Below are 19,068 nucleotides of genomic sequence, written 5' to 3' on the forward strand. Positions count from 1 at the left end.
AAAAGACCAAAACATCACTTATAATTGTTTAATAACGACTTGTATAATATGAAATATAGAAATACAAACTTGCAACCGTCACAAACAGTCCTCAAAGACACTGTTTTGAATTTGATAAATAAAATATTCGAGCAAACTTTGACTTTTAAGTGGGTGTTGTAGTCAATCCGAACTTAAATAATTTCAAATAGTTGTTTAAAGAAAATGTAAAGTACTTTTTGTCGAAAATTATCACTTGAAAGTGAAAACAACAATATCTTAAATACAATTTAATCGTAACAAATATATATGAAGGCGAGCAAAGCGAGCTAGAAAATTTCTTGATCAAATTTTGATCAAAGGAGATAACTTCAATTAATTCAAAATAGTTCTTACATGTGTCATTTACTTATTTGGTTTTTCATTGAATAATTCATTTTTTTCGAATTAAACTGCATATTTTCAACGAAAAGCATGAAGAAGATATGATTATTGCACATGTTATATTCAATACTTTCCACTTTTCGACAGAATGCTATAACAACTCAATATTGTTTGTGAGGCCATCGTTCTCTCGTTTCGCCTTAGTAGTAAATCACCTAATGCTGGTACAGACAAAAACACTTTAAACTATTTTGTCTCGATTCTTGAATCTAATTATAGCAGAAAATATCGTCTTTTCTACCCCTCAATAATAACTTTTGATGTTTTGTTTTGTTTTGTAGCTCCTCTGGTTGTATACTCTTTGCCTAACTTTTACTTTCCTGAAAGTGCTCGATCACTTCTATAGCATCCCTGATAGTTTCTAGAACATTCCTTGCAAACTTAAACCATAAACTGATGAGTGATTCAATAAAGCTTAGACAGGCACATTTTTTCGCCAAAACAATCCGACATACTGCATAGCAAGTCTTCTGTACATTGTTTCCATGTGTTTATGTTTTGCTTTTGATAACACAATAATTTTGCGGTTTTTAGTCAATTACTCTTTGTCTGATAGCGATAAACTACTTAAACAGTACGGTATCGTCTTCTTACAACAAGGATGTAATTTCAAACTTGAAATCGTCAAGACAGAAAGCAGATAAGAAGTGAATGAAACACTCGCCATTTTCTTGTGTGGGATAAAGTTTAATTGAAGGCTGAATGGCACAATGGAGTAAGTGTTCTTATTTTCTGTTTGGTGTAGAATGACTGCAGTTAAGTGTAAACATGAATCTATTTAAAAAAACAACAACACTAGAAAGAAGAACAAAGTATATGTTAGGTACTAAACCAACGATTAGTCCGAGTATGGTGTTTGTTTTAAAATATAACATAAAATTAATCTTAGGTTTGTGAACCTGCATCGTCTTCTTATAGTCGTTAACAGTTAGATATTGTGTTTAACTTTTGATCATCCAGGGCGCTATCGTTTGTGCGTCATAGTATGTGATTTACTCTTTAATTTAATCTTATCAGTATGTTCAGTAGGCAGTTATGTTTAAACAATACTCGTAACGCAACCTGTTAGATTAAACATGACTGCACTTAGACTGCGTTTCATGTACAGAAATAGGGTTTCAAAATTAAACAGTTCAACCAGGGCTAAAATGTGTGCAGCATTTAAGTTGCATACTAACTTGCAATAATTTAATATTGTTAGATGTAAAAAATCATTAACGAGGCTAATATAAAGCTTTCATTACATGTATTAGTAATTGACATCGATCGATCTAAACCTTTAACTATAAACCTGACCCCATTCATCTTTACGAAAGAAAATATCAGATTTGTCATAATTTTGAAGATGATTTTTTAATATTGTTCAAAAGATAATCATTAAAGAAAAGCATACCATAGTTTTTAATAACTAATTGCAAGTACTAGCATACTACTTGTATATATATATATGTATTGTTAAAAACCCTATTTAACATACATAGCTTATTTCATTTGTATATTACTGAGCTTTTGCATATCATTTCCGTTTATTCATGGAGTAACGGCTATTTTACATAAAGGAAAGTAACAATGAATTATATTTTATCATAAGTTAAAAATATGACTTTAGCGTTATTGTTTGCAAAACTGACTTTTAAACTAATCGGGTTTGCGTCATTGTTTACCACACATTTTAAAGGTTTCTATTTAACATTTTAAATGAGTGTATTCCAGAAAAGCAACATCGATTTTTGTTTATTTGTAGGCGTTCTAGCTCAAGTTCGGGTTTTACAGTATCCACGGAGACAACTTGGCAAGACAAGCTCATTGTTGCAGCAATTGACTTTGGGACAACATACAGTGGCTTTGCTCTGTCATTTCACGCAGATTATCGGCAAGATAAAACAAGTCATATATATTTACATAATTGGTCTTGCGGAGGGAAAATTGGGTATGGTGTTTGACGTTGTATTTTTCATTTTAAAGAAATGTGTGTATAACACCTTAATATATTTCCCATTGAACTTTTTGCAGCATCCGGCACTCGAACTATACATGTATTACCGTGTAATTGTTTAATTCGATAATAGTTTTCACATTCGGTAAACTTTAAATCTATTTCAGAACTGCAAAGACTCCGACTGCTGTCTTACCGATACATCGTTTGACTCCTTTGGATATGAGGCAGAAAATCGATTTCTTTCTGATAACATTGAAGATGATGCGTTCGATGACAAATCTGACCACAGTGAAGTTGTAAATCCTGAAACGTGGTACTTCTTTCGACACTTCAAAATGAAGTTGTATGGTAATAAAGTATGTATGGTTCGTCAGTTTTAGTTGTTTGTTGTTATATTAGTATGATTGTTTTGTTGTTTTATTAACCTATTTAAATTTTGTTGTAAATTGCAAAGCGTTTACCATGTGTCATGCACCCGAGTTACATGGTCACACGATCAGAACTGCACAATAAATTGAAACATCCGTAAACGATGCTAAACAAAAAAATATTCTCATAACATTTCATTTTATTAAGACGAAAATGTTATTGACGTGTGTGCTTATATTTTCCAGTTCGACAAACCAATCACACTTTGGATAGTACAATACCGGATGAGAGAGGACGGGAGCTCCCTGCAATCTTAGTTTTCTCAAGAGCAATTGCCTACATGAAGTTCAAAATTTTCAAGGTCGTGTCGGAAAAGTTTCCAACTGTTAGAGAGGATGAAATTTACTACGTTCTGACATGTCCTGCCATTTGGTCAGAAACTTCTAAGCAGTTTATGTCTGATGCTGCTGAAAAGGTTCTTTTTCTAATCTCTATCGTTTAGGCATAGTTTAAGCCTTCTATAAGTGACCCCATAGAACAATGGTGAACATGCATTTAAAATGGATTTAAATAAATATGAAATATGACTATTTAAAAAATTATCACACTTATTTGTATATTATGTTAAATCGGTTAAATTAATAAATACCTTACCTATGCATATTTTTTATATGTATTAGTTAGACAAAGAGATTATCTACTCAAAAAGTGTCAACCCTAAATGGCTCTGAGTCAATAAACAAATACACAGGAAAAAGCCCCTGCTGTGACACCACTGCAATAAACAGGAGATGCACAGCACAGGATTATCATGCCAAACATTCCTTAAACTAGGCCTTTAAAGTGCGCTTTATTAATGTTCTCCCTAAATATAAATTTTCATTTTATCTGTATATCTTATTATCAAAAATAAGTAAAAGTATCGAATTAAGATGATGTTTTAGGCTGGGATTCCATACGACCATCTACGCATCGCTCTTGAGCCAGAGTGCGCAGCGGTTTATATGTTGACAAAGGAAGTACCGTCTCTTAGTTCCTCATTACGAAAGGGTTTCTCAATGAACGAAGGGGATAGCTACATAATTGCTGATCTTGGAGGTAAAGAAAACTTAATTCATGTACATTTTATAGTATGTTAAAAATATAATACAAGGAAATAAATATTTAAAATATATAAGATATGTTAACATGTTTAGTCAACGTCCTTATTATTTTTAATTTAAAAGGCAAAATGAAAAGCAACGTAATTCTTAATCAGAATTTTAAACTAAGGTGAACATTACAAAATATTATGTTTCAGGTGGTACTTTGGACATAGCAGCACATCAAATCAACGTGAACCGAAAATACGATGAAATAATGATTCCGGATGGAGGACCTAGTGGGGGCAACAACATCAACTACAAGTTCGAGCAGTTTCTGGTTTCCGTTTCAGGAGCCCAGGCATTCTTGAATTTTAAGAAGAAATATTCGCAGGATTATCTCTATCTTATGAGGGACTTTGAACACAAGAAGTATGGGTTTCCAGGTGATGCATATCACGCAAGGGTACCGTTGAGAATGCCGTCATCCTTCTTCGAATGCCATAGGGAAGAAAATCACGAATCATTTCAGGATTCTGTTCGTCAAACTCCGTTTTCACAGTCTGTTTATCAGAGAAGAGAAACCCTAACAGTAAATAAATCTCATTTTGAGAACTTTTTTGTAGACACTTTGATGCAGATAGAAGACAAGCTTGTTGAGGTCATGGAAAAACTTTCGAAACGTCGATACACTATAAAAGCCTTGTTTTGTGTTGGAGGCTTTTCCGACTGTGGACTCGTTAAAGAGAAAGTTCAAGCAAAGTTTTCCTCGAAGCACCGTGTAATTATCCCTGCTGAAGCAATCGTTGCAATAATGAAAGGCGCAGTTATCTACGAAAGAGACGAAACAACAATAGAAACGCGACTCAGCAAGTACACGTTTGGTTTGGATTGGAATGAGGACTTTGATCCAAAAGTCCATCCTGAGAGCAAGCGGGAACATACTGATGACGGATACATGTGCAAAGATATTTTCAAGGTGATTGCAAAAGCAAATGATTCAATTCCTACAAACAAACCTACAAAGATTATGAAGTCCTACGTGAAGACAGCCTCACAGACAGCGATGGAGTTTCCGTTTTATAGAACTCTTACTGATCCCCCGCCAATGTTCGTAGACGATCAAAGTTGTACTTTTATGGGCTCAATGAAGGGGTCCTTGGATGATACTACTGGAGGAATGGATCGGTTTGTGACTTTAAAGGTTTTTCTTGGAGCGACGACGCTTCGAGCTGAAGCCGTTGACAAGAAGGGCAGGACCCATAGGGTTAACTTTTTGCTTGGAGAATCACAGGTTTAATACGTGGCTTCGGACGACTGACGATTGAAGTTTCTGTATTACGTTAAACGTTTTAAATAATATGGCATGTAATGTTGTTCCAAGAAAATATCATTTCACAGTAACATATATGAACATAAAAAACCATAGAAAGCAAATGCAAATGTTCTATAAGTATCATGATATCATATATTTGTGGATAATAAGAAAATACAAACAATTAGAGTTGTTTGTTTTATCCTTACACAACCCACATTTTGAGCGGAGGTCGTTTTTTACCGATGAAAATTGATCGCGAAAACAAACAAATAAATTCCGGAGAAGCTAAATTAGAATTGGGTCGCCAGTATTTGTTTAGTCGGTCAGCTTGCACCGGGTCCAATCGTTACTAAGTAAAGAGGTAGAAAATGCGTTGCTTAATGGTGGGATAGCAATTGTCCAGAGGTTAGAATTTTCATAAGAGTAATTAAGAAATCTAAATGTTTTTACAGGTATATTTGCACGATGACATTCTTTTATTTCTGAATCCGAGTATGTATTCGATTTTCTCTAAATTTTCGCCGTTTCCTAAGCATTCGAGAAAAACATGACATTGTAAATGGAATGTTGGCGAGCTATAAACGTTAAAGAAAAACACCACCAAATAATTGCAAGACAGGTTTGTCCGTAGGAAATATATTATCTCTAGTGTATTTTGATCCTGGTTGCTTTAATTAACGTGTACTATTATCAATGACGATGTCTTTTAAGACAATAAATTGTAACGCTGTATGACGTTATGGAATTGTCATTTTTGCTGGGGAACGCTGGTTGGACGGTGTGTTTAAATTATGATTATTACCATTTTCCAATATATTTCGTTCATGTTGACACTTAATCTGTACATTATTGAAAATTAAAGAAGCCGTCAGTATTATTTGTTTGTGAAATTTAGTTGTAAATCGATTTTATTTATTAATAGTGTACCATACACCTTTCACAATAGTTTGAAAAACTCCACAAACAGCAAAGTGCATATATACTTTAAAAACACCAGGTATGTTTATCAAGGATTGTTAGGTACCGCCTTGGAACGGTCTGTAAAATGTAATTTACTGGGGTTTTTGATCAGTTTACGTACAAAAACCCACTCTTATCCCAACAATCCTGAATAAAGAAAAAAACGTAAAAGATAAATCTTATCAAAGTATGCATTAACTTGAGGAAACTTGATAATAAAACAAATAATAATAAACTAATAGGTAAACCCCAAATACCTCAATGATAAGAGATCCCAACTATTTCTGCAAACGGAGGAATACAATTCAGACAATCTCATTCAAAAACTTACAAAGATACGATGCAGTCATTGTTTAAAACTATGAGCATTACACACAGTCTGCCTTAAAAATAAAAGGTTTAAAAATGTGTGATAATAGAGTTTCATAATAAAAAGCATCATTGTACTAAACCTGGGAACAAATGAAAAAGACATTATCAACAACAAAACCGACATATATAAGCTAATCTTTTCTTCAAAATTAATTGTAATTTTTTCGAAGAAAATGACATCACATGCCAAAACATTACGGGTCAGCCAAAGACGCTTCTATAGTCGCTGCTGCGCTGTCTAATGTTTTAAAAATCTCGCGGTCCGAATGTAAAAATGGTTACTACTTACAATGGATGCTTTTCATTAACACATTTCTTTTAACTTTCCTTAAGCTATGTTGTAAACCGTTCTGATATTCGTGAATGTCAGCCATAACGAAAATCTACAAACTTATTTTCCTTTCTACGTACTAGACTGGCCACTGGTCAGGCGCAGTGGTTATTTCCACTTGTCAAGGGAAACACTGTACTTGAAAAATCGCCACATATTCACACATATGTCGGAAAATTAAAATATAAGACACAGCAATCGTTATAAGTCGGCCATCTCCGGCAAGGTTCGCGTTAAAACTCATGACTTCATAAACCCAAAGAAGGCGATTACGCATCTAGATATGAATAATTATGTACTTTCCATATATCTCCTTAAATTAACCCGCAGACATTTACGAAAAATGACTAATTGGCAGCCATTCGGGTGGTGGTGGTGATTGTGGTATACATATTTTTTTAATATTTTAATATTTAACATGTTTCTGATAACATGAAGCTCTCTTGGTTTAATAAGTTATATATCAAACAATATATGCTAACACTTAAACATATTCAGCTGCGACTTTGATGTTCTCTTACACATATTTTTTTTTCCGATAGCCCTCTACTCGAAACTGAATGTCCTTCTTTACTTTGTTAGTGTTTCAATAAAATAGTATTTCAGGTGCATAAATGGCAAATAACATCAATTTGGAAGTGAATACTCTGCGTTACATGCCCTTTTTTATTTCAACACATGGCAGTGACCATTGATTTCTTTCTATATTTATATGTTTTGAAGATGAAATGTCTCAGATTAAAGAAGAACTCCTGAACAACTTCGATGTCCTCGAACTACCATGTGTTTTTAAAATATTACTTTACTTTACTTTAGTTTAAAAACATAACTTTTTTGTAGAAAAAATGGAAGAAGTTAACCATTATGTTCTTCTGATTAGCGACTTCTAAGTCGGCGTTATTTGTAACACAAATACTATCTTATTTACTCATGACCAAAATAAAGCAGCAAAACGTAGCCACTAGTGAAATACTCACTTTTGGTGTTCACTAGGTGAAGTATTGCTATCTTACACGTACACAAACAATGTTTTCTTTTTATTATATGCCTATATATGCAACCACAGATAGATGAAAACATAAATACGAGTTCGCCGAAACCATTTGGCATTTTTAGATCTGTGCATTGCTCAATAAATCTTTATCTCTGAGTCTTGGTCATATGATCTGTTCATATCTGTGATTTAAAATTATCATAGATAGCTCACCTTTAGTGCGTCAACATTGGTTCGTTTGAAGCGCGATGGTATAAATAAAGAATGATTCTAAAACAATATTATGATTTACAAATATAAGTAAAATTATCAGTGAATTTGAGAAAAATAATATATATAATAAAGTCCACTATACTAAAAGTTGTCGTTGCTGTGTCATCATTAAAAGGTATAAATAACAGCAGCGACTGGTAGAAGAATGCATCAAATGTATGTTTCCGTTAAATATATGCAAACATGATTTTATGCACATGCATTATATGCATAATTCATATATTAACAATGAAAATGAATTAACAATTTGTGCGGTACTGAGTACAAATCGGGCTTAAGTACTAGCCGATGCTATTTTTATTGACTGGTTCCCGATTTCCAAAATGTTATGACCGAAAAGCGAAACACCAGAGACAAGTTGTTAAAACCGCCATTGACTATCGTGATCTCAGTTAGGCCGCAATGTTTAAGAGTGTTCCTATACACTGCGCAGGAGTGTCTTAAAGAAGCATGGACTATTATGAACAAAAGAGGGCTAATTAATTGGTGCAAACTCAATGCATACCTTCTACATCATGCTTTTAAAACCTTATGTTATAATTTAAACACTTACATACAAAATAATTTGAAGCAATTGCTTAAATGCTCAAACCTCTTCGTGACGGTCCTCAAAAGGATTTGTGTTTGTTTTCAACTTCAAATAAATCTTATAGAGGGTCTAAATCACTTGCAAAATGAAAAATATGCAGTGTGTTTTGCATTTGGGAGCATATAAAGCTATAATTTCTTGCTGAAGTGTTTGACAAGCATTTCAGCTGATTTTGATTAAGTGTTTAAAACGTTTAGATCCAACCGTGACAGATATACAGATAATTCATTACAATAATAATATCAATGACATATCGATTCTTTATCCAATGATCAATGTATTTGACGTATATCAGTCTTAGCAGTAATTAAGGTGAATACGAACACAGTTTTTTACGCAAAGAAGTATATCGGGGTCTAAAACCTACTAGGTGTTTCAAGGGCATCTTCTTGCACGTACCAGTCATTTTTGTAATCAACCAGGTTATATGTAGCTCCTATCGGTTGAGTATCTATACATGGCATTAAATCAGAAGAACAATTAACGAACAAACAAGGTCAAAGTATCGACGCCTCAAGATGAAATAAATCTGTTTCAGATGCATTTGGTTTTAACAAACTATTTTGTGCAGCAACGCAACGTGGTGCACGGTAGCGGAGACAAAATGTTGCTTATACAAGCTATGCAAAAATAATAACAATATTTCAATTACCTATTCTGTCCGTGCAACTTCTACATGATTGTATTGGGGGAATTCTTCGACACTAACGATGGATTGCAACACATATGTAAGAAATTGCGCTTCCGTGAGGGAACACGTATTAAGCTGTTAGTAAGCCAATACAAGTATTATATTAAAAACGATTTTGGTAGCTATTAAGGGCGCAATGATTAATTGCACCATGAATTTGCATCTTTAAACAAAAGAAAACACACCTGGGTTTTTTCTTCTTGTCCTGAAAGCAGTTGAGCTTCATAAAAGATAAACAAATCACGGGGCAAGCCGTAAAGTGACATGATTGATAACCGTCTCTGACCTTGTGTTAGATTCCCTTTTACGTCAGAAGTACAGCGATGAAACCGGCTTTACGTAATATTGTTAACAATTCAAGAGATCCATGCAAACAATTGCATTTTGCGACAATACAGCTCCTTAGATATTTGATGTGTCATTTTCAGGTAAATCGTATACATGCAGCTACCAACCTATGTGTATGTTTTGTTATTGAACGTCCATTTAACAACTGTACCAACCTTAATAAACGCGTACAGTGAAATTGTTATCCAAAACATAAATTATTTCATAATGAATAAGGATGTTCATGAATCTTGTTCCAAAAGCTTCCAGCAGGGCCGGCTCAATGAATTTTTAAAAAATGAGGCCTTTCATTATACACTCCCGACCCCGCCCCCCCCCCCCCCCTCATCCCCATTAGGTCACATAAACGATAATAAAAGTTCGTTTTAAAATCAATGCAAAAAATAAAAGGATAAAATAATTAAAAAACCTATATTTTATAGTCTGAAACATACACACCATTATTTATGGACATGCTTTAATTATAATTCAACGCACCTGTATGAACACAATTTAAGTCACTACCACTTACAACACCTTCACCCTCAGTTGTAGTATTATATCAACAAGATTGTTTTAGTTCAGGTATATATAAGCAAGTTCCTTTTTCTTCGTTTTAATGTTACAGTATTTGATGTCAAGAAGTGTCAAAAATTCTCCTTTAGCTAGTGTTTGAGGGCTACATCAACATTCATTTACGATATTTACTGCTGTGTGAATTATTTATTATGGCTATTTAATTGCAATAAAAGATCCTTACCGTTATAAAATGTATATGGCAGATTCATAAATTAAGCGGAGGTAAACACAGCACTTTAGTTTGCTTTAATAATACGTTAATTTGTTATTTAATATTTTAAAGTGTACAGATACGAGGAAAACAGTACATGAAATTGGTAAAGAAATAAGACTATTTCACTTCAGTTGAATACAGTTTAAAGTCTAGATATGTATAAATATTGAGTAAGTAAATATGATCAATTTAGAATTGAATCACGAAGGTAGAAAAGTGCATTTTTTAATGAACATATTGCGAGTTTGATGTCATTATCGGGGTATGAACGCAGTAGGGTCGGTTAAAGTGTGTTGAATCTGAAGGACTCTTAAGTTCATTACTTCAGTCAAAAATTGTTGAAAAAATGGATGTCATTTAAGAAAACTTACAATAATTCTTTTTCACTCATTTTGTTAATAGAACGACCCGACCGTAACTGGAAATAGTTTATAAAATGACGACACAATAACCCGTAAAAAATAAATCACTTCAAATCACATTTAAACGTAAAATTAGACAATAATTACAACAATACATTTAACATGTCATAAATTTACACTCTCTACATGTTGATTTCAGTTTTTCGGGGCCTGCTGACACAATACTTACAATTACAAGATAAACACTTTTCAATTTACATGTAAATTGTTATGCGATAAATCGCTATCCGAACATATCCGAAGATGTTGCGTTCATCAAAAAATATTCGCAGTTGCCGAAAGGCAGTTATTTAAGGAATTTAAATGAAGGACATTTGTGAGGTTATTTCAATGCAAACAAGTCTTGCCCAACTTAACGTGTTCCAACGAACTCGTTTTTAACTCACCGTTCCATAGTGGTTATCCTATAATTTATCGGTAAAGCTATTTTGATTCGTGTAGGATAGTATGGTGTTGATATGATTTATTTACAATAAAACTGATTTGCGTCAAGCAGAAATTGTTCTTATTTTTTAAATGATCAGCTTTTGGTACCATATCAAATATGTGTTACACATAAAATAGTTAAAAGAAAAAGAAGTACTCATGACCTTTAATACACAGATCACTATGATAGCTGCATTTCTTTTTTAATCACGTAATCTTGTTAGCTTACGTCATATTTTCTATAAAGATGCACTCTTACTCCCAAATACGATTTACCACTATTAAAACAATTGTTCAAAAAAGATCATTAGATGTCAAAAACAATGTTTTTTTATGAAAAACAGGGTTTAATATGAAAGAAGGGTGCTGTAAACACGGTATTTCTACCTCATGAGACGATAGTAGATCACAATAAATATTTTTGTACAAACCAATAATTTAATATATTTGCGTTTTCAGCTATTAATTACTCTGATACAATATTGGTATCTTTTTCTTTCCATGAGGGCTTATTGAGTAAAAAGTTCATAACTCCACATTTATGTTTGTTGTACATGTGTTTGTATTGATTTGGAATAAGAGTGTCACTTTAAGGCGAATTCGATTCGGTAACGATATTTCTATTCGTTAGTAACATTATTAAGGTTCCAGAGTCTGCTTTGCAATTAAAAAATATTTTCCTTGACACACTATTAAAAGATTAATTCAATTAATGTTTGCTTATTTGTTCTGGCTCAAAGATTCTTGTTCTAACATTTTCCGGAGTATCAATTTAAAGTCTTCATCGTAGAGCTGACAGCTTTTTGTTCGAAAGAGAATATGAATGCGTAGAGAATTGAATCATTCATAGAAAAGTAAGCTGATATTTAATAGTAAACAAAAGCACAATATTGAGCAACATTGTGACAACGAGATCAACTTTTACTCATTCTATAAGTAAACTTAGTGTAAAATGTTGTTAGAATCTTCGTTATGGAGTACAGGAGCTGCATGACAGTTCGAATATTTTCCCTTTAGAAACTAAAGGAACGCGGTTTAAATCAGAGGCGTTGCTGGGCCTATTTAGAAGTATAGACCCACTTGGTAGGGGGTCCCCCGGGATATATTTTACTCTGGGGCGTTTTGGCGTATAGCTGGAGCCTTTTTGTCATTAGAAAAAGCTTCATAATGCACTTGACTAGACTAAACTAATTCCAACCCCCGCACGTACAGGGATGCTGAGATACCTTCGTCACTAGGTATTCAATTTTAAGGTATTTTTGGCGGCATTTTAGCGTATAGGAGAACCCTGTACTCAAATGGAAACGGTGAAGCAATAAGGCCTGAGACGCACGGAAGGTCGCGTAACGGGAATCGAGAGACCTAAGTTACAAGACCGGTCCCGACCTCCTAGCATTCGTGGTTCCGGAGATACCTTCGACATTAACTTCCCATTACAGGCTCTGTCGGAGCCCGTTGATGCTGTGATATCTTCGACAACAGGTACCCCATTTTAAGGTATTTTGGCGGCATTTTAGCGTATAGAAGAACCTTGTACGCGAATGGAAACGGCGACGCAAGGACGACAGAGATGCACAGACGGTCTCGTAAAGTAGGTAATCGAGATACCTAAATTACAAGACCGGTCGTGACCTCCTAGCATTCGTGGTTCCAAAGATATTTTCGACATTAAATTCCCATTACAAGCTCTGTCGGAGCTCGTTGAAAAGTAAGAAAAGTAGCGTTTTGGGGACACCTTGAGGCGTTAGAAACTGGTGACCAAATTACGTCCCAGGCACCGCGAGAGTTGCATTTTGTAGGGAATAAATAACACATTGCTTACTGCGTTAGAAAAATAAACATCCCATTAAGGCTGATTTTACTTCCTACAGGTATGTATGCTACATTTGTATTTTAATTATTTATAGATCTTTCTTGTAAACATTGCTCAAAACGATAAAACATGAGGTAGTAACAAGTTATATCACGGTGGATAACCCACGTAGCTTATTGGTAAAGTGGATTGCAAAAATGTAAACAAACGGTATCCATTCAGGTAGGTTATTTAAAGATAACTTTCTTAATACTGGGAGATATTTTGTCATATAAAGACCCGCAATAAAGAGCTCTTTCTACGGTTATATAGAATTTACTCTTAAATTCTAAACGGTCTCCGAAAGTCTTGACCAACTGATTTCTCGGAGTTGTAAATTTCGTACACGGCTCCAGACATATATATTACTACAATTGGGTTAAGTCGTAAGTAATTCATACGATAAACATATTTGGCAGCAGGCTGTAAGCATTTGGAAGGTTTCGGATACTATGGTATTTTTTCTTATAAATATCTCAAAGGAAAAACAAAACAAAAAAAACAAAGTCTGATTAGTTAATAAAGTTAATTGCAAATGTTTACCTCTCTTGGTATTATTCTAGATGGAGTAATGTCTTCGAGTGTGTGCGTGCGTGCGTGCGTTCGTGCGTGCGTGCGTGTGCGTGTGCGTGTGTGCGTGTGTGTGTGTGTGTATGTATGTTTCTTATTTGGGAGAGAGGCGTTGGGGGTAGCGGGTCACTTTGAGTATTTATCATAATATACATTAAATCTGGGAAGGGGTATCAAGTGCCATATTTCGGCTTTCAGGGAACAATTTCGACGTATTTCTTAAATATCTAATTATTATATACTGCAAACACGATCAGAAAAATACGACACATAATCCTCTAAACGATTGCACATCCTATTTCTGTAAAGTTAGCTACACACAGGCTTTCTCTCTGAGTAACAACAGGAGTAGTATTTCCTGAAACAAACTGTGTGCGTTATAATTCAATGAACTTTCATATATGACGTGCAAAGGTCATTGCAATTTGTAAATATGCATAATTGCAAAGTAGATTTCTAAATCAAACTGTCCACTGGACTTGTGGATTAAGGTTTGGGCATATCAAGCTAAGTAACCTATTTCGACAGCCTCCATCGGTTGTCCATGCGTCCATGCTAACGTGTCGGATGACATTCTGCCCTCGGGTTGACAATATCAATGTCACACATGCTGCTATATCATATTTAAATAATATCGCTCACTTCTCGATCACTTATGTTCTAGAACTCATTATTATCTGATAGAAAGGCGCACAGTGCGTACTGGAATTATGTTCAAAATCATTGACTCTCTCATATGAAACATTTGTACAATTTTGAAATATCTTATTAAAAAAATCAAAGATTGTACAAGCAGGAAGTATACAATTTACAAATACTGTGTAAACATGCACGGGCAATAAAAACCGTATATTTTTATTAAGCTGTATATTTTGTTTGAATTTATAACCTTGACCGTCTTCCATAGTTTTAATATGTACATAAACGAGCTTATTGATTAATATGTATGTTGACATGCGCACCGTCTATGGAAATCGCAAATGGCAAGTATGGTGCTCAATGCGGGTCATCGGTAAACTAAAATTTTGTTCGAATTTTGAATGTCTGCAGTTTGAAATGCCGGGTGAGCTCAAGTGAGGTATTTTCACAGGCTTAAGACAAAAATATAACCTATCGCAAAATACACAAAGGCTTTGTGAAGGAATTTGTTTAACCCCAAATATTAAGTTTACTAGCCCACGGCGGGTAATCATTAGAGCCATAACATTTTTGTATGTGTTGAAAACGCTCCAACGCGTCTTCCGTTATAGTGCCAATGAGTGGAACGTGAATGTTAACAGTGAGTATGGTTTCTTATTTTTCATTTTTAGAGGTTTATACGAGTAAATAAAAACAATTGGAGAATATAGTTCCACATTGAAATGGCCATGAGTTGTTCTAAATGTAAAAGTTCTGAATAAAATTTAATATCTGATCGTCTAGAACTTGCATAACTTGCTAGACGTTAGTGTTGACAACGTAAAAATCTGGATTTTCGTGAGAATTGTTCTCGCACCTTAGGTTTATGCATTTTCTTTACATGTGTGTGGCTTTTTTATTGACAAAAGGTTGCCGCGTTACAAATTTTAGAACTTTATGTGTTATACTTGCTGCACTATGCTCGATTTTCTGAACGTTGTGGTGCCAATGAATAGGTTGTGGTGCTCATGAATAGTAATTTAGTAGGAAACGTATTGTGAAAAAACTGTAGCAATTTCATAACATGAAAATTAACAATTAACTGAATTAATATCATGATCGATCTTTTTAAAGTATGACCTACTACCACACAGCTTCGCGGACTGTTCAATATCACATTCAATATCATAGCTATTTGTTTGAAATATTTCTCAATACAACCCAAATATAGGAATTGAAGAAAACACGTCTCACGATACGATTGTTATTGAGGTGACTCCAGTGATGATATAGAGGCTATTTGTTAATCTCAGTGTAAGATCGTATTTTGTTTCACGAGTGCTATTTTGTTATGACCACGAGTGAAATAAAATATGATATTGTACTAAAATCAACAACTTTCTTTAATTTCATTAACTTCATTTATTTTCGACCTTTTTTACATTTCTTTCTCCGAGGGTGTGGTTAATAAATCTCATAACGTACCTCCTCCTCCGGCCAGGAAATTTACTCAGTAAAACATTACATTTTAATGCTTTTATTATTTTATCAATACAATATTCCAGGATATAATTGATATTCAAAGCTAGCAAAATAATTTCATTTATCCCTAAGTTTACTTTTGAAAGAACAAAACAAGAGTTTTCGTATGCCAAAACGACGTGCACTAGCCAGGAAAATGGAAGAAATGAAAACCAGAACTTCTCAGATATTAAATAATTTGTGTATGCCAAGCAAAACTGTATTACACTAGATCCATCACAGGAGTGAATAGGGTCCAGAATGAAAGGTTTGAATGCATGTTATAAGGTTATTGGCAATTGCTGAACCAGGCATTTTATTTTTATTATTGTGGCATGACCTCCTTGACAACTATATTTGTATTGCTTGTCACAAATGAGCGTATTGGTACTACAAAGAAGGTATGAATATGATATCTTGATCGGCTGTTAATAACAAAAAATATAAAAAGTGTGTATGGACGAACAGAAACACAAACACGTAAATACTGCGAAAAACAACAACAAACTGTATCAAAATGATTCAAGGTTTTTGCTCAACTTAAAATAATTATCACAATAAAAGAAACAAGACAAAATGCTTTCACCAGGCATGTAATTGTGTCAAGGGCAAGCATGTTCAAAATATAAGTATGTATTTGTTGTATTAACTCCTTTAAGCATCTTAGCAAGCCAAAAACAAAAAAACAAAAAAAACATACTTAGCTGTTGCTGAAAAACATTTTCTGGAAAAATGAAAATCATTTGATATTATTTACATGTAACTTTTTAAAGAAAAAAATCATTCGAGATAATAAATTTCAGTGTTTCAGAAATAGTGAAGATTATTGAAACTGGGTATATATCATAGTAATACATCATTCTGCACATTTTATAACATGTATATAAATTATATTTAGTATACATATACATTTAAATCATAGTATTAAAATAATCGATCAATACATAAACGATCGATTTGAAGTCATAATTTATAATCTAACACTTTCTGCATTTAAGTGTCATATCAACTTAAGAAAGGAAAAAATGTCACATCAAAATCAGAACGGAAAATGTTACATCAATTGTCATTCGAAGAATGTCGTTTCAAATTAAGAATGCAAAACTAACAATGGAAGAAATTCATTTGAAAATAAAAATTATTTTTTTTCATTAATCGGAAATGGAAAACTGTATTTTGAATTTAAAATAGAAATAGCATCGGAGGAATGAATAATAAAAAAGGTTGTCACATTAACTTAAGAATGTCAAATAAAAATGTCAAATCAATATAAGGTTGTCACCTAAAAATTAGAATGAGTTTTTAATATAAGGAAGTCAGCTAACTATTTTACTGGCTAATTACTTCGTCACTTTAGAATGTCTCAACAATAAAAGGTTGCCACATCAATATAAACATGTCATATCAAAATCGAAAAGTCAAATAAATATAAGGTTGTCACATCAACTTAGGAATGTCCCAAAAACATTGGAATTCCACATCAAGAACAGCTTGTCACATCAAACATCAATGTAAACCTGTCTCCTCAATCATTGTATTGGAAATTCCCCTTTCCGTCGCCTTTCCCTCCAAATTCCTTGAGCCGCCCCTGGTATGATTGGTAACAACTTAATTAAAATAAATCTTTAACATAAAATCAAAATAAGATATAGGAGTAAGATTGCTGAAATGTTGACCATTTACCTATCACTGTTTACAAATATCCTAAAATATTAGCAGAAATAGACAGAAACTTCTTCTTCTTCTTCTCTTCTCTTCTCTTCTCTTCTCTTCTCTTCTCTTCTCTTTTCTTCTCTTCTCTTCTCTTCTCTTCTCTTCTCTTCTCTTCTCTTCTCCTTCTCCTTCTTCTTCTTCTTCTTCTTCTTCTTCTTCTTCTTCTTCTTCTTCTTCTTCTTCTTCTTCTTCTTCTTCTTCTTCTTCTTCTTCTCACCTCCTCTTCACCCTCATCTTTATCATCATTGTCTTCTCCTGTCATAATCTTCATCTGTCATAATCATCCTCTTCATCATCATCATCAGCATAAGCAGCAGCAGCTTCTTCTTCTTTATAAAATGTTAGTTCCGGTAGTTATGTCATACATTGAATTGATGTCAAGATTTACTTCAGAGCTGATATGATATACGACAACTATCATAATTAAACAAGGAAATGTAAAACAAATGATTTGCAGGTGGTAATAAACTAAAATCATTAATTCATATCGAAAGTTATTAAATATATGACAATTAGGTTCTAAACTACTAATTGATTTACCTATACACAATTGTACATTTATATGTGAACAGGCGACGCTTAAAGCTGCACTCTCACAGATTGAACATCACAGCTTTTTGTCTTGGAACGAGCCAATTAATGCGAATATGGATGGTAACCAGCTGACAAAAAATGAGATCGCAGTTTTTATATTTAAGTTCAAAAATTGATGCAATGGTAAATCTGTTAGAATGCAGCTTTAAGATCGGAGCAAAATCCATGTCTAGCTTTTCACATATATTACAACCTTAAAATTTGTCCAAATTCAATCGATTTAAACAATAAAAAGGTATGTCGCTTTTCTCCTACGAAAATTCGCCCAGTTTGAATTTGTCACGGAATCTTTTTTGAATCATTCCGAAAGTAAGAAAAGTCCAGCAGAAAATATTCAATCTCTGACATTTTAACGATCTTTCTGTTGTCTTTAACCAAATTCATAAGTAACGGCTATGATTTATGGTCATTACTCAGTCTTTAAAACAGTCATATAAATTAAAAACAATAAAATAAACAAGCGACTGGCTGCTGTAAAATATTCCAAGACACCACATTTAATCACAAGAAAACATATTGTTGACATACCAGCGTTGACCAATTCAACGTCTCACCAAATTAAGTAGAAATGCATGACCTTAAGCTCGAAAAGGAATAAGGCTACAAACAACCAATTTTCAGAGCTCCATTGTGGTTAACCTGGAAACACCAGCACGGCGCTCTGGTTCTAACCCACCTGGAAACACTAGCACGGCGGTCTGGTTCTAACCCACCTGGAAACACTAGCACGGCGGTCTGAATCTAACCCACCTGGAAACACTAGCACGGCGCTCTGGTTCTTACCCACCTGGAAACACTAGCACGGCGCTCTGGTTCTAACCCACCTGGAAACACTAGCACGGCGCTCTGGTTCTAACCCACCTGGAAACACTAGCACGGCGCTCTGGTTCT

General features: G+C 33.9%; 1 protein-coding gene across 1 annotated transcript; it reads left to right on the plus strand.

The window, feature by feature from the left end:
- Positions 1–1,133: 1,133 nt before the first annotated feature.
- On the plus strand, positions 1,134–5,113 carry LOC128225910 (heat shock 70 kDa protein 12A-like). The gene is made up of 6 exons (XM_052935806.1): positions 1,134–1,138; positions 2,168–2,195; positions 2,527–2,710; positions 2,977–3,206; positions 3,676–3,829; positions 4,032–5,113. The coding sequence occupies exons 1-6, from the start codon at positions 1,134–1,136 to the stop codon at positions 5,111–5,113; spliced, it is 1,683 nt and encodes a 560-aa protein (XP_052791766.1).
- Positions 5,114–19,068: the final 13,955 nt, after the last annotated feature.

Source organism: Mya arenaria, chromosome 3 (assembly GCF_026914265.1).
Source record: "Mya arenaria isolate MELC-2E11 chromosome 3, ASM2691426v1".
NCBI classification, from domain to species: Eukaryota; Metazoa; Mollusca; class Bivalvia; order Myida; family Myidae; genus Mya; species Mya arenaria.